This window comes from Canis lupus, chromosome 5 (assembly GCF_003254725.2).
Source record: "Canis lupus dingo isolate Sandy chromosome 5, ASM325472v2, whole genome shotgun sequence".
In the NCBI taxonomy this organism is placed as follows: Eukaryota; Metazoa; Chordata; class Mammalia; order Carnivora; family Canidae; genus Canis; species Canis lupus.
The window spans coordinates 58,183,220-58,195,973 of record NC_064247.1 but is presented as its reverse complement, the minus strand read 5'-3'; the positions used below and the strand labels follow the sequence as shown (position 1 = coordinate 58,195,973).

Here is a 12,754-nt window from a genome sequence, read left to right as displayed (position 1 = left end):
TGAGGGCGTACAGCACTCCTGGGGTGCCCTGCCCTGCAGAGTGCCTCCCTGGACGCTTCGGAGCCGGCTGCAAGCACAGTTGCAGGTGTCTCAACGGTGGCGACTGTGACCGGCGTTCAGGCCGCTGCCTCTGCCCAGCTGGCTGGACCGGGGACCAGTGTCAGAGCCGTGAGTGGGCAGGGTTGGGAGCTGGAGGTGAGGGGAAGGCCAGGAGGCCCCTCTGGGCCTGTCGGGGGTTGGTCTCAGCCTTGCTCCAGGGTAGAGGGCCCCGTGAGGTGGTCACTTGGCAGGTGGGGGCAGGGACTACCATCCAAGCTCCCAGGGGTCCCCTGTGGGGGGCTGGGGGGGTTTGGCCTTGCTCAAACCCCCGTAGCAGGACTCAACCCTCTGCCTTGTCTCACCCACCCCAGTCTGTGCTGAGGGCACGTTTGGGGTACGCTGTGAGGAGCACTGTGCCTGCCGGCGGGGGGCCACCTGCCACCATGTCACGGGGGCCTGCCTCTGCCCCCCAGGATGGAGAGGTTCGCGGTGTGAGAACGGTGAGCCCCTCGGCTCTGCCAGCTCCCACGGGACCGACTGCTCGGGTGGAGGGGGGTTCCCTCCAGGCTGCACTGGCCCCAGGGCTCCCCACCACCCCCTGCACGTGGCTTCCTGCAGCCTGCCCGCATGGCTGGTTTGGAGAGGCCTGTGCCCAGCGCTGCCAGTGCCCACCCGGCGCCGCCTGCCACCACGTCACCGGGGAGTGTCGTTGTCCACGAGGCTTCACAGGGCCCGGCTGTGAGCAGGGTAGGTGACCCCACCTGGGGAGGGGACAGAGTGGCTGGTAACTGAGGCTGCAGGGACCCCCGAGCCGCACCGAAACCATCACCCCCAGGAGGGGGCCGTGCGGTGGGCAGCGTTCCTGAGCTGGGCCAGGATTGACCTCTGCCGCCTGCACCCAGCCTGCCCCCCCGGCACCTTTGGGGAGAGCTGTGGGCAGAAGTGCCATTGTCCCGGTGAGAACCAGGCCTGCCACCCTGCCCTGGGCACGTGTGTGTGTGCCGCCGGCTACCACGGCTCCGGCTGCCGGCAACGTGAGTGCTGCCCTGCCTCTTCCCTGGCTGTCCTCAGAGGGGCTGCTCAGCTGGGGGTGTGGGGGGGCACCGGGGGCTGTGTGCCCTAGGGGGCGAGGCCCAGCCCCTGGCAACACCCCTATCCCTGCAGGGTGCCCCCCCGGGCGCTTCGGGCCTGGCTGTGAGCAGCCATGTGGGTGTCTCAACGGGGGCTCCTGTGATGCGGCCACTGGGGCCTGCCTCTGCCCTGCTGGGTTCCTGGGGGCCGACTGCAGTCTGCGTGAGTGGCCGGGGAGAGGGCTGCATGGATGGGGAGGGAGAGGGTGGCAGCTCCCTGCACCTCGGTGCTCAGGGCTTCCCAGCCTGTAGGGAGGATAGCCCCCCGACCATCTGTGTCCCTGATCCTCCTGCTGGGCCTGTGTCAGGCTGGGCTAAAGTATGGGGGAGGTCAGTGTGACCCCAGTGATCCTGCCGGCCAGCTCTGGCCCCTCTGCCTCCCTGCCACTGGCCACGCCCTGCAGAGGGAAGGGGACCTGGCAGCAGTGGACACCCTCCTGTCCCCTCCCGGCAGCCTGTCCACAGGGCCACTTCGGCCCCGGCTGTGCGCATGTGTGCGGGTGTGGGCAGGCCGTAACCTGTGACCCCGTGACCGGCAGCTGCGCCTGCCCCCCGGGAACGACTGGCACCCACTGTGAGCATGGTGAGTGCCCGCGTGGCCCCCCCTTCTGCATGTCACAGATGCTGCTGGATCAGCCCTGGGGAGGGGCGCCGGTGGGGTGAAGCCGAGGGTCCCCTGATGGGAGCCAGGCCCTAGAGCTGGGTGGTGCCGTCACATGAACACTCTGTCGATCCCCTCAAGTGGCTGGTTGGGGCTGAACAGGTTCCAACCCGGAGCCTTCTAGTGGGAGGGGCCAGTGGCTATTTTGTCTGAGGACAGGTGGGCTCCCTGGCTCATGTGCCCGTGGCACAGGGTCCTGCTGGCCCTTCCTGCTGGGCCCCCAGGTGGAGGGCAGCCTGGAGCACAGGGCCTAGTGGAGAACAGGGGTGCCCCAGGAGCAGTCATGGGCCTCCCACCTATGATGGCACCCCGGCCCCCATGGCCACAGCTACAGCCCTGTGGCCTGGTTCCCACACCCTGGTGGATAGAGCGCTGTGCCATCCTATGGTTCTTATCAAGGGTCAGTCACCAACCCCCCCCCCCCCCCCCCAATTCTTAGCTAGTGGCAGCAGTCATAAGCCCTGTGTCCTGGCAGCAGCTAGACCACATCCCTCCAGGGAAGTATGGCAGCTGCAGGCCAATCAGATTACGATCAGGGGCCACCTGCAGCGCCTGGCAGCCTGGCTGCCTCAGCTTGGAGGATGCACCAGTGCAGAAGGCCACTACCTCCAGGAAGGCTTCCCTAACCTGCTCCTGCCACCTGGGCAGGCACTCCCTGCCCCTCCTTGGCGCTCAGGGAGGCCTTGTGTTTGCTGAGAAGATGGATGGATGGGCAGGGCACAGCTGGTGTCCCTCCCTGGCATGTGTGTGTCTGAGGGCAGAGACTGGCCCTAGGAATCCCCGGGAGGGTTTGTGGAATGAAGGCCAGATGTGGTGGGGACGTGTCTCCAGAGTGTGTCCAGCCCTGGGCAGAGCTCTGAGCGCTGCTGGACTTCTGCCCCCAGGCTGCCCTCAGAACCGGTTTGGGGTAAACTGTGAGCACGTGTGCTCCTGCAGAAACGGGGGCCTGTGCCATGCCTCCGACGGCAGCTGCTCCTGTGGCCTAGGCTGGACAGGGCCAAACTGCGAGCAGGGTGAGTGTGTGGGCCCGCTCCCGTCCCTGAGCCAGCTGGAGGGTCGGGGCCTATGGGGGCAGGAGGGCTGCCAGGGCTGGGCAGGGCCCCAAGGTCACCTGAATCAGGCTAGTTCCCCGGGGGCTGTTCCTCGGGCCCCCTGCTCTACCTGCTGGCTCTCCCCCAGCCTGCCCTCCTGGTCACTACGGTGCCGCCTGCCGTCTGGAGTGCTCTTGCCAAAACAACGGCACATGTGAGCCCACCACGGGTGCCTGCCGCTGCGGCCCTGGCTTCTACGGCCAGGCCTGCCAGCATGGTGAGTTCTGGGGTGGGGAGGCCGCTGGCCCTGTCCCTCCCCGTGGTGGCTGGTGAGCTAAGGCCTGGCCCGCTTACTGTGGGACTCCCAGGCCAGAGGCACTGGGCTTGGGTCACAGGAGGGCATGTGGACCTCCCTCCTGACCCTCAGCCATGATGGGGGGGCCGGGCCTAGGTGGAAAGAGGGGGAGCACGAGCCTCTGAACCAGGTCCTTTGCTCACCGTGCGTGAACGGACGTAGGGGCTCTAACTGCGGTGTCCTTCAGCCTGTCCCCCCGGCTTCCATGGGGCTGGCTGCCGGGCAGCGTGTGAGTGTCAGCATGGAGCGTCCTGCGACCCGGTCAGCGGTCAGTGTGTCTGCCCTGCTGGCTTCTACGGCCAGCTCTGTGAGAAGGGTGAGTGCCCGCTGCTCCCACGTGCTCCCCTGGCCCTGTCCAGTCGGGCATGGGACAGGAGGGGACACGGAGTCTGCTGCCCCCCTGCAGGGTGTGAACCAGGCTCCTTTGGAGAGGGTTGCCGTGAGCACTGTGACTGTGAGATGGGGGCAGCCTGCGACCCCATCACCGGCCAGTGTCTTTGTCCCCCAGGGCGCACAGGGGCCACCTGTGACCTTGGTGAGTCTGGGTCCCGCTTGGCAGGGCACGGGGGCAGGCCTCAGTGGGGGTGTGAGCATTGCTTGTATAAGGGGGAGCCTCAGCTGTGTTCTGGCTGGGGCACTGTGCCCCCTGTGCCCATCCTGTCCCTCTGCAGGGGGCGCCCAGCATGCAGCTCCTGCTCAGAGTTGTCAAGGCCACATGCTGCTCTCTGGCCAGGATGGGGGCACAGTGAGGTGGGAGGGGTGCCCTCCCAAGCTGCCAGCCTGCCTGGGCGTAGGAGGGACTGTCTGGCACAGGCTGTGTATGCAACCTCATGGCTGACCTTATGGTTGTGTGTCACTTGACCCGGGGAGGAGTGTCCCTGGCTGCCGGGCCCCCTTTGCCAGCCCCTGGGGCTGGGCAGGGACGTGGGGCGATGATGCCGGGCAGGTGCTTTCCCACATGGGAGCTCACACAGGGCAGGCAAAGTGAGGCCCGAGAGGCCTGTGCTCCCTTGCACCCTTGCACAGAGGGCCTGGGGTCCCCTGGTGGGGGCAGGCAGGACTGGCATTCAGGCCCGTCTCTCCCTCTCCCTTCACCTTAGACTGCAGACCTGGCTTCTTCGGGCCGGGCTGTGCCCTGCGCTGTAGCTGTGGGGGTGGCGCTGCCTGTGACCCGGTCAGTGGGCAGTGCCGCTGCGTGGATGGCTACATGGGCCCCACCTGCCAGCAAGGTGAGCCAGGTTTCCAAGGGGGAGGTGGGAGGATGACATGCTCGCTATTTCTGCCCCCTACACACATCGGGCTGGCCAGGGTAGGTCAGCTGGCGAGAGTGTTGCCATCCCTGAGCAGTCGGTGCCCGTGGCTTCTTGCGGGGGAGGCAGGGACCTCGCAGCTGCTGAATGGTGGGGCAAGGTTGTGCCATGCCAGCAACCCCCAGCAGCCCTCTGCTCCCGTGTAGGTGGGCTCTGACCCAGCCCTGCACGCATACTCACCCCTGTGTGTGCACGCCAGCACCTGCCCGTCCGCCATACCCCTGGGTGGTGGGGGCAGGTGTAGTGACAGCACCTTGGGCTCTCAGCCCTCACGGCCTGGGGGGAACATGCATCTGCATGCCAAGCTTGGGGGGTGCCCTGGAGTCCCCCGGTCAGCTTGCCGAGGCCCGACCTGGACAGGACACATCTGCTGAGAGGGTCGGGTCTGGGGCCGGTGAGGACGGCTCTATAGACAGTGGGGATTCCAGACAGGTCCACAGCCTGGGAACCCCAAGTGTGGGCTGACATGTGTGTGTGTGTTTGAGCCTCTGGGAGGCAGCTCAGGACTGTTAGGGGCCCTAGGGCGGCAGTGGGGGGATCTCACTCTGGCAGTGGAGGCCTGGCTGGGGCGGCCCATGGCGGCACCTGGTGGTCATCTGTGGTACTGCGCCCCAGGCCCTGGGTGGTCCTGACAGCAGGGATTGCAGCTGGGGTCTGCGACCCGGGTTACCCCTGAGGCTGTGCTGGCTTGGAGTCCTGGGCCCTGCCCCCTGCTCCCTGCCCTGAAGCTGACTGGCTGGCTTCTAGTAAAGCACCTCCCAGCCCATCATGCTGCTGGGCTGGGGGCACTGGGAGCTTTCATTTGGAGAGGGGGAGAGGCCCCCCCTTATATTTGCATAGGAGGGAAGGGGAGGCTTTGCTGAGAGGGCCTGTGAGCCTAGGGGGAGAGCGGTGTCTGCATCTGGTGGCCTCACTGGCCTGTGACCAGCAGACTGAGCCCAGAGGAGGGAGGAGGACTGTGCACTCATATATAACATGGGTCCCACAGGGCAGCCAGCGATCCAGAGCCTGGACCTCAGAGATGAGGCCGGGCGGAAGCTGGGGAGGAAGTGGGGCCATCTCCCCTCCATTGGGCTGGAGCTGAAGGGGCAGGAGGGGACACATGAGTGTGAGCCCAGAACTCTGGCAGCTTCGAAACGTCCACCTGCCCTGGAGCTGACCTTCTTTCCCCTGTCCCTACAGTGGCCTCACAACCAGCTCATGGACCAGCACTCAGGCTCAGCAGCGGGGCAGAGAAACACTAGCTCAGAGGCAGCCCCCAGCAGGCCCGTCTTCTAAGTACTTTGGTGATGACTGAGGAGGGGTGCCCGTGGGCCAGGACTTCAACCCCAGCCTTGTCTTCTGGGGCTATGCCCAGCCCTGCGGCCTCTCACTGGGCAAGGATCAGCTGGCCATGGGGAGGGAGGCCCTGCCTGGCCTAGCTTAAGGGGCCCAGGCATGTGCCAGGCCTCGGGCTGCACAGCCACACAGCTGCGCGGGCCGCATGTGCTGATGAAGCCGGCCACCCACCCCCTGCCCTGCCCTGTCCCTGCACCAACCCCTCCACAGCCCTGGGTCAGGACCCAGGGTCCTTGGGGACAGCTATAGGCAGGGGGCAGTTCTTCTGGTGCTAGGCCCTGGGACCCTTGCGCTCAGCCTGTTTCCTTGGAATTGCAGCCGCTGTATTTATGTAAAAGTATTTATGGGCAGCTGGCCACTCCCATGCACCCCGGGCACTGCCCGCCCCAGGAAACCCTGCTGCGGGACTTTGGGGCATGCAGGGCCTCTGGGTGGCAGGCTCTGGTACATGTGAAACCCAGAAACTTAAGAAAGAAGCCACCACTTCCTTGTGGCCTGTGTGTCCATTGCTTTGGGCTCCTTGCACTGCACCCCCCTCAAGTGTGCCAGCCTGTGTGTTTGGACAGGAACCTCCCCCAGACCAAGGAGGCCCCACAGGCACCTGGCCCCTCCCTGGGGGTGGGGGTTGCGCACGAGGACAGTTGGGGTTTGTCCTGGTTTCTAGTGCTCTAGAGGGGCCTGCAGAGGGGCTGGTCTGGGAGGGAGTATGGCCCCATGGGGAGGGGCTGGCTTGAGGGCAGTGGTGATGGGGGGCAACATGGTACCCCCTCCTGTCTGCAGGGTGGAAACAGCAGAGGGGGGTGAAGAGTGTCCCAGGGGTGGGGTGCCCAGTGGGCTGGGTTGGACCCAGATGGCCACACCAGGCACTTAGGGTCTGGGCGGTAGTCCCATGTGTCCACCACGTCTACACCAGCCCAGCTAGCGGATACCCTCAAGGCAGAGGATCTCAGGGAGGAAAATAAGGAGGATTCTAGTAGCCGCAGCCCCTCAAACAGACGAGGGAACAGCCTGTGGCAGAAAAAGCCAAGTTCGTGCGCTGTAGTGTCAAGGGTTTCAGATAAGTGTAGTGAATGCCCCAGGAAGAGACACGGAGCCAGCCGGCAGGACAAGAGAGCCAGGCTGCTGAAGAAGCAGTTCCAGGAGCTGCAGTGATGAGGGCCCGGGAGGGAGCTGTGGGGCGCGGCCTGGCACTGCTTGGACAGCAGGCTCTCTGGTCTTGGCCGTGGTGCTGGGTGGGGGGTGGGGGGGTGAGCTGCTGGGGGGGGGGTGTGCAGCTGGGGTGGGGGGCTCTCTAATCCCCAGTGCACTGTTGGGAGGCTCGGAGGGAGAGGACGCCACAGGAGGTTAATGGAAATGAATGAAGGGAGACCCTAACATCCATCTAATTGAAGCTCTGGAGCAAGAAGAAAAACATCGAGGTGAAGCCACCACAGAAGGTCTCAGGGCAGAAGGTGAATGGTCTCAGACTGAAGGAATGCGACACCGTAGAACAGGAATAAAAAAGCCACGATCTAAAGAACTTTCAGGAAATCACCAGCAAGGAGAAATCCTACAGCACCCAGGAAAGGAGAACAGAAATCTGTGTGGCATCAGACTTCACAGCGAAACCCTGGGAACCAGGACCCCGATGTCCTGCTGTCACAGTGCTAAAGAAAAAGTTTTGAAAGTCGACATGTGTATGTGCTGTTGAAGTATCTGAAAAATAAAACCCGGTTCCTCTTGGGGGTTAACCCTCCAGAGCCAGACCTGGAAACGGACCCAGAGGATGCTCTCCAGCAAGGAGAGAGAGAACCCCAGCAGATGTGCTGAGAGATTCCCCAGGATGTCTCCTGCATCACCTTGTCCCAGAGAGAACCAAATATTCAGTGACCACGAGCGTGCAGGGCAGGGGTGGAGAGAGTGTGCTGGGTCCCTCCCTCTGGCGAGGGGCGCCGACAGACCATGGACAGTCGCGCTGGCAAGGCGAGTAGGCCTGTGTGCAGACATGTCCTACTAAGACAGGTGTCCTCCTGCAAGGACAGGACGGGTAGCCTTTCAGCCACCTGCAGGGCAGCCTCGCTCCAGTGGAAGGAGGAAGAATGGAGCAGAGTGAGAAAGTACATCAGCAAAGCCCACAAATGGGTACAAGGGACGATCAAAACCCAGACGCATCTAATGCAGCTGAACAGGATTTTCACTGTTAAAGACTTCCCTAGAGGGATGGACGTGGAAGCCTACAGAGTCCATCAAAAGCTGGGGTGGGAGTTTTAATGTTTCGGGCTGAAAAGCGTAATGAGAAGTGGCTGTGTATAAATCCACGCGCGGATGTATGCACGTTAACAGCGGAGGCTTGGAAATCCATAGAACTGACGCTGTAAGAGCTCAAATGAACTTTGCCAACTGGAGATTTTTTTTTTTTTTTTTTTTAAATATTGCCATAGGTTACACCACGTATCACACCACATCTTTTTGAAATGAATCAAGGTAGAGATTCAGTTTGGAGATTTTTTTTTTTAATTGTTTTTTTACTTATGATAGTTAGAGAGAGAGGCAGAGACATAGGCAGAGGGAGAAGCAGGCTCCATGCACCGGGAGCCTGATGTGGGATTCGATCCCGGGTCTCCAGGATCGCGCCCTGGGCCAAAGGCAGGCGCTAAACCGCTGCACCACCCAGGGATCCCCCAACTGGAGATTTTAACGTGTTCTTTAAAGAAACCCCAAAACACACAACCCATAAACAGGTTAAGCAAACAGACGCAAGCAGTGATAAAACTTTAGTAGGATTTAACACACATGGTTTATACGTATCTATGCTCATATTCATGCATTTGTTATATTCTATGCATAGAATTCATATCTATTTAAACTTCACACAAATGGAGAAATGATCCACATAAAAGTCGAAATTCCTTTGAAAATGAATAAGGAAGAAAAGTAGGGAGATGGATGATTTTTCTGAACACAGAGAAAATACAAGAGGAAGAATTAATACACAAACATGACAGAGATATAAAAGTCATATGAGTGACCACATACAAGTAACTTGCCTTTTTTTTTTTTTTTTTTTAATGGGCAGGTTTTGAGGGAAAATACGAAACGCCAGGATTGGTGTTGGTAGAAATGAAAAAACTTGAATAAACTAAATAAATAAATGCAAATAGGACCTGGAGCTGGTCACCACCCGCAGGAGTGCCTGAGACATCGGCTGGTATGGGTGCTTGTGCCACAGTTTCCAGACACGGTGAAGCCGTTTAATAGGAATTATGTTGGAAACCCTACAAGCAGGAAAAGTGGCTCATCCTCATTTCATGAGGCTGGTATAACCTGGTTCTAAAATCAGGTGAGGACAGTACAAGGAGACGAGATTACAGACTCCTTATGTGTGTGCAGAAATCCTAATCCTAGATATTAGCTGCACAAAAATATTTTTAAAGATGTATTTATTAGTGTGTGGGTGAGCAAGAGGGGCCAGGGAGAGGGAGAATCATCAAGCGGACTCCCTGCCCAATGTGGGGCTCGACCTCATGACCCCAAGATCACAACCTGAGCTGAAATCAAGAGTTGGATGCTTAACTGACTGAGCCACCCAGTTGCCTCTTCTACTCAAAATTTAAAAAATACCAGCTTGATCCAGCGGGGATGGAACTCAAGATGCCAGGACAATCTCACGTCACAAAGTGCTTCGATGTATTTGGTAAGACGAGAAATTGGACGATTGTCTGACAGAAGCAGAAAGAGCATTCTATAGAATTCATCTTTTTAGGGTATACATTCTTGGAAGGCCGGGTGGGTATAGACAAGGGCTTCGTTGACAATGGTCGTGTACAAGGATCTCTTGCAAGTCTGGTGGAGAAACCAGGGGGCTCAAGTCTTTGTGAGTGAAGCCACGCGGGCCAGCGGGCCCACCCAGCACACCCCCGGGGCCCTGCTGTCTGCCCCCCGTGCCGCCCACCCCCCTGGACTCTGGCTGTCTCCTGCCTCCCACCCCCACCCCAGCAGAGCTCGGCAGTCTCCAGGCCACACGGTGAGAGCAAGAAACTAGTGTGAGGCTGTGGGAAAGAGAACCTGCTGGGGGCGGCCTGGGGGCAGGACTTGAAAAGTCATGGAAGAGCCAGTGGGGCCAGCAGACACTGAGCCTGACTATAAGAATCAGCAGGGCGTGGGGTGGAGGGGTCGGGGGTGGGGTGTGTGAGGAGCATCTGTATCCTATGACACCTGTAAAACCTGTGAAGGTCCGCAGCGCTTCAGCAGAGGCAGTGGCCAACCAGGAAACGGCCACGTACGACATCCTTCTCCGCCGCGGCAAGGCCCATCCATGCCTGCGGGTTTATCTCCAAAAGGATGCATGAAGCCCCAAACCAGGAGCCCTGCGAGGGGTAGAGGGCCCCCGTCTGATGTGACCCCAGTCCTAAGAGAGCCCTGTGATGTGCTGGTGGGTGACAGCTGGGGAGGGGGGTTTGGGATGTCTAACACGGGCCAGGGGCCGATCTCGGGACCGGTGACCGTACCCAAGGGTGATTGATGATGAAGTGTGTGGGATTCATGGACATCCCAAGAAGGTACAGATGGAGATGCCAACCTGCATGCCTAAGGGGCAAGAGCCCGGGGGTCTGGGGGTTCTCGTGCACGGGGCATGGGAACCTGGGTGCTGCTGGGGCACCACTGTGGTCACCTAGGAGCGCTGGATGCCTTCAGGGCTGCAAGCCCAGCTGCAGTGCCCCCGCCAGCCCCCTACCCTCATCCCCCCAGCCTGGGGCACTCTCGGGAGGTGGGTCCTCCCTGCAGAAAGGGCCCGGGATGTTCTGGAGTGGTTCTAACAGCACTAACACAACACCTTGGTGTCTGTTCCCACTGGGCCCCACCGGGGTGGATGACGTCCTAGGAAACCCCGATGGCCCTGCAAGCCCACTGCTCCCTGCAGTGGGGCCTATTTCCCTGCCTGCAACAGAAGGGGCAGTGCAGCTGGCTGGGAGGTGGGGCTGGGCTGGAGGGCCCCTGGAGACCCCTCCCCAGCAGGGCTGGTATGGCAGGGTTCTCCCCAAGACACCCTGGCATCTGGGAGTGGGGGTAGGGGGCAGAAAGGTTGTTTGAGGTCTTAGGACGAGCTTGGCTGGAAGGCAGGTCAGAGCAGCCTCTGCCTGGGAAGGGCCAGGGTCCAGGCTGCCCTGCCCTCCCCTCAGGAAGGGACCCGGGCTGAGCAGAGTCCCCTCAGTCTCAAGTGGGCACTGGTGTTGGGGTAGCCCTAGCCTTCCTCCTTTCACTGCCCACCCACCTGGGCCCCTCCAGACCTTGAGACAGCTGGGCCCTGTGCTGCTTTATTTATTTATTTATTTATTTATTTATTTATTTATTTATTTATTATTTAGTGCTGCTTGATCCCTCTTTGAAGGGTGTCTGTCCTGAGCTGCCCTGGTGGACCCAGCACCCCCCCCCCCCCCCCCCGGCAGCCCTGCCCTTGGTGGCAGCCCCTACAGCGTCCTGAACACCCGCCCTCCGGGCTAAGCATTCCTCCTGCTTGCTTGGGAACCACTCTGCAGACCCAAGAGGACCCAAGGCTGTGTCCTCAGGTCAGGACAGGAAGGGTGTGGCCCCAGGGCCTCCCAAATCTCCGAAGGAACGTGTGCCTGGCGGAGGACAGGCAGCAGACAGGCCTGCCTCCCTGGGGAGCTAGGGACAGCTAGGGACAGGGGGTCAGCGGTGAGAGCAAGCAGGTGGGCTTCCTTGGGGGAGCTTAGTTCTATGGGGGAGCCAGGCTTCCGCAAAGGTGCCGCCCCTGCCTGGCACACACACACACACACACACGGATGCACATGTGCGTGCACCTGCCTGGCCCTGGCCACCACTCGCCCCCACCGCAGCTCTGAGAAAAAAGCAGGGAGTTGACCTCGCTCATGGGTGGGGAAGTCCAGGTCCCAGATTCCCACCCGTACAGGAAGTACTTCTCCCTGCGTAGCTCCTGGGGCTCACCCCCGCGACCGCAGTCCTGACCTGTCCCGACCCCCCATCATGCAAAGCCCCTGCCCAGGACCACCAGTGCAGCTTGGGCTCTGACCTAGGCCTGGTCCTTCTGACTGCCTGAAGCCCTGGAGGTCACCTTGGTGGTCACTAGGGAGGAGCTGCCCACCCCTCCAGGTACAGATCACCTTCCTTGACCTGATTCGAAGGGTGGGGCTCAGGGCAGCCCCTCCTCCTCCCTCCGTGCTCCTACTGGCTCAGCCCCTCTCCACACCCCTGTCTCCCCACCCCACCTGGCCAGGCCCAGGGCTGGGAGGGTCAGAAGGCCGGCCACCCAGTCACCCACTTCTGGCTGGGAGGCAGGAGCCACATTCCTGGCTTTGTAACCAAAGCTGGAGCCCCAGTGGGATCTGGGCAGATTCTCATAGTGCTGGGAGCCCCCACCCCAAGGACAGCACTGCCCATGCCGGGAGGGGCACTGGCAGGCACGGAGGAATTGCAGGCCTGGCAGGGCACGAAGCAGCCTTCCTACCTGGCCTGGTGGCCAAGAGCCCAGGCCAGCCTGCCCCTCCCCACCTGCCCATCCAGGGCCTGGGTGAGCAAGTAGACTGTGAGGGAGGTGGGGGTGGGAGGACATTCCCACGGGGTCCCTAGACCTATTGGCCCCCCTGAGCCCTGCAAGGGAGTGTGTGGGGATGGGGGTCAGGAGCTCCTGGCCTCGCTCACCGTGCTCCACGTGGACAGTCAGGCCAAGGCCACAGATGGGCATGGAGTGACCATGAACAAGGGGCCCAAGCAAGGCCCTAGGACCGACATGAGTGACCACACATGTGACCACACAAGGACAGAAGGATCTTCTCCTGGCGGCCCTCGCTGTTGTGCAGCCAATCCTGGCCCATTGCACCTTGGGAAGTTTGCAGGGGCTTATCTGGCCTTCTGGGCACAGACTCCCATGG

At 61.1% G+C, this 12,754-nt stretch overlaps 1 protein-coding gene across 1 annotated transcript in view; it reads left to right on the top strand.

Moving 5' to 3' along the window:
• The window catches only part of MEGF6 (multiple EGF like domains 6), an 86,898-nt gene extending 80,547 nt beyond the window's left edge, over positions 1-6,351 (top strand). The window contains exons 27-38 of the mRNA XM_025427391.3: positions 40-168; positions 411-539; positions 658-786; positions 942-1,073; positions 1,204-1,332; positions 1,624-1,752; positions 2,715-2,843; positions 3,010-3,138; positions 3,404-3,532; positions 3,623-3,751; positions 4,317-4,445; positions 5,709-6,351. Coding sequence (XP_025283176.1) covers positions 40-168; positions 411-539; positions 658-786; positions 942-1,073; positions 1,204-1,332; positions 1,624-1,752; positions 2,715-2,843; positions 3,010-3,138; positions 3,404-3,532; positions 3,623-3,751; positions 4,317-4,445; positions 5,709-5,770 — 1,484 coding nt within the window. The 3' untranslated portion in view covers positions 5,771-6,351. The remainder of the gene's footprint in view (positions 1-39; positions 169-410; positions 540-657; positions 787-941; positions 1,074-1,203; positions 1,333-1,623; positions 1,753-2,714; positions 2,844-3,009; positions 3,139-3,403; positions 3,533-3,622; positions 3,752-4,316; positions 4,446-5,708) is intronic.
• The last annotated feature ends 6,403 nt before the right edge of the window (positions 6,352-12,754 follow it).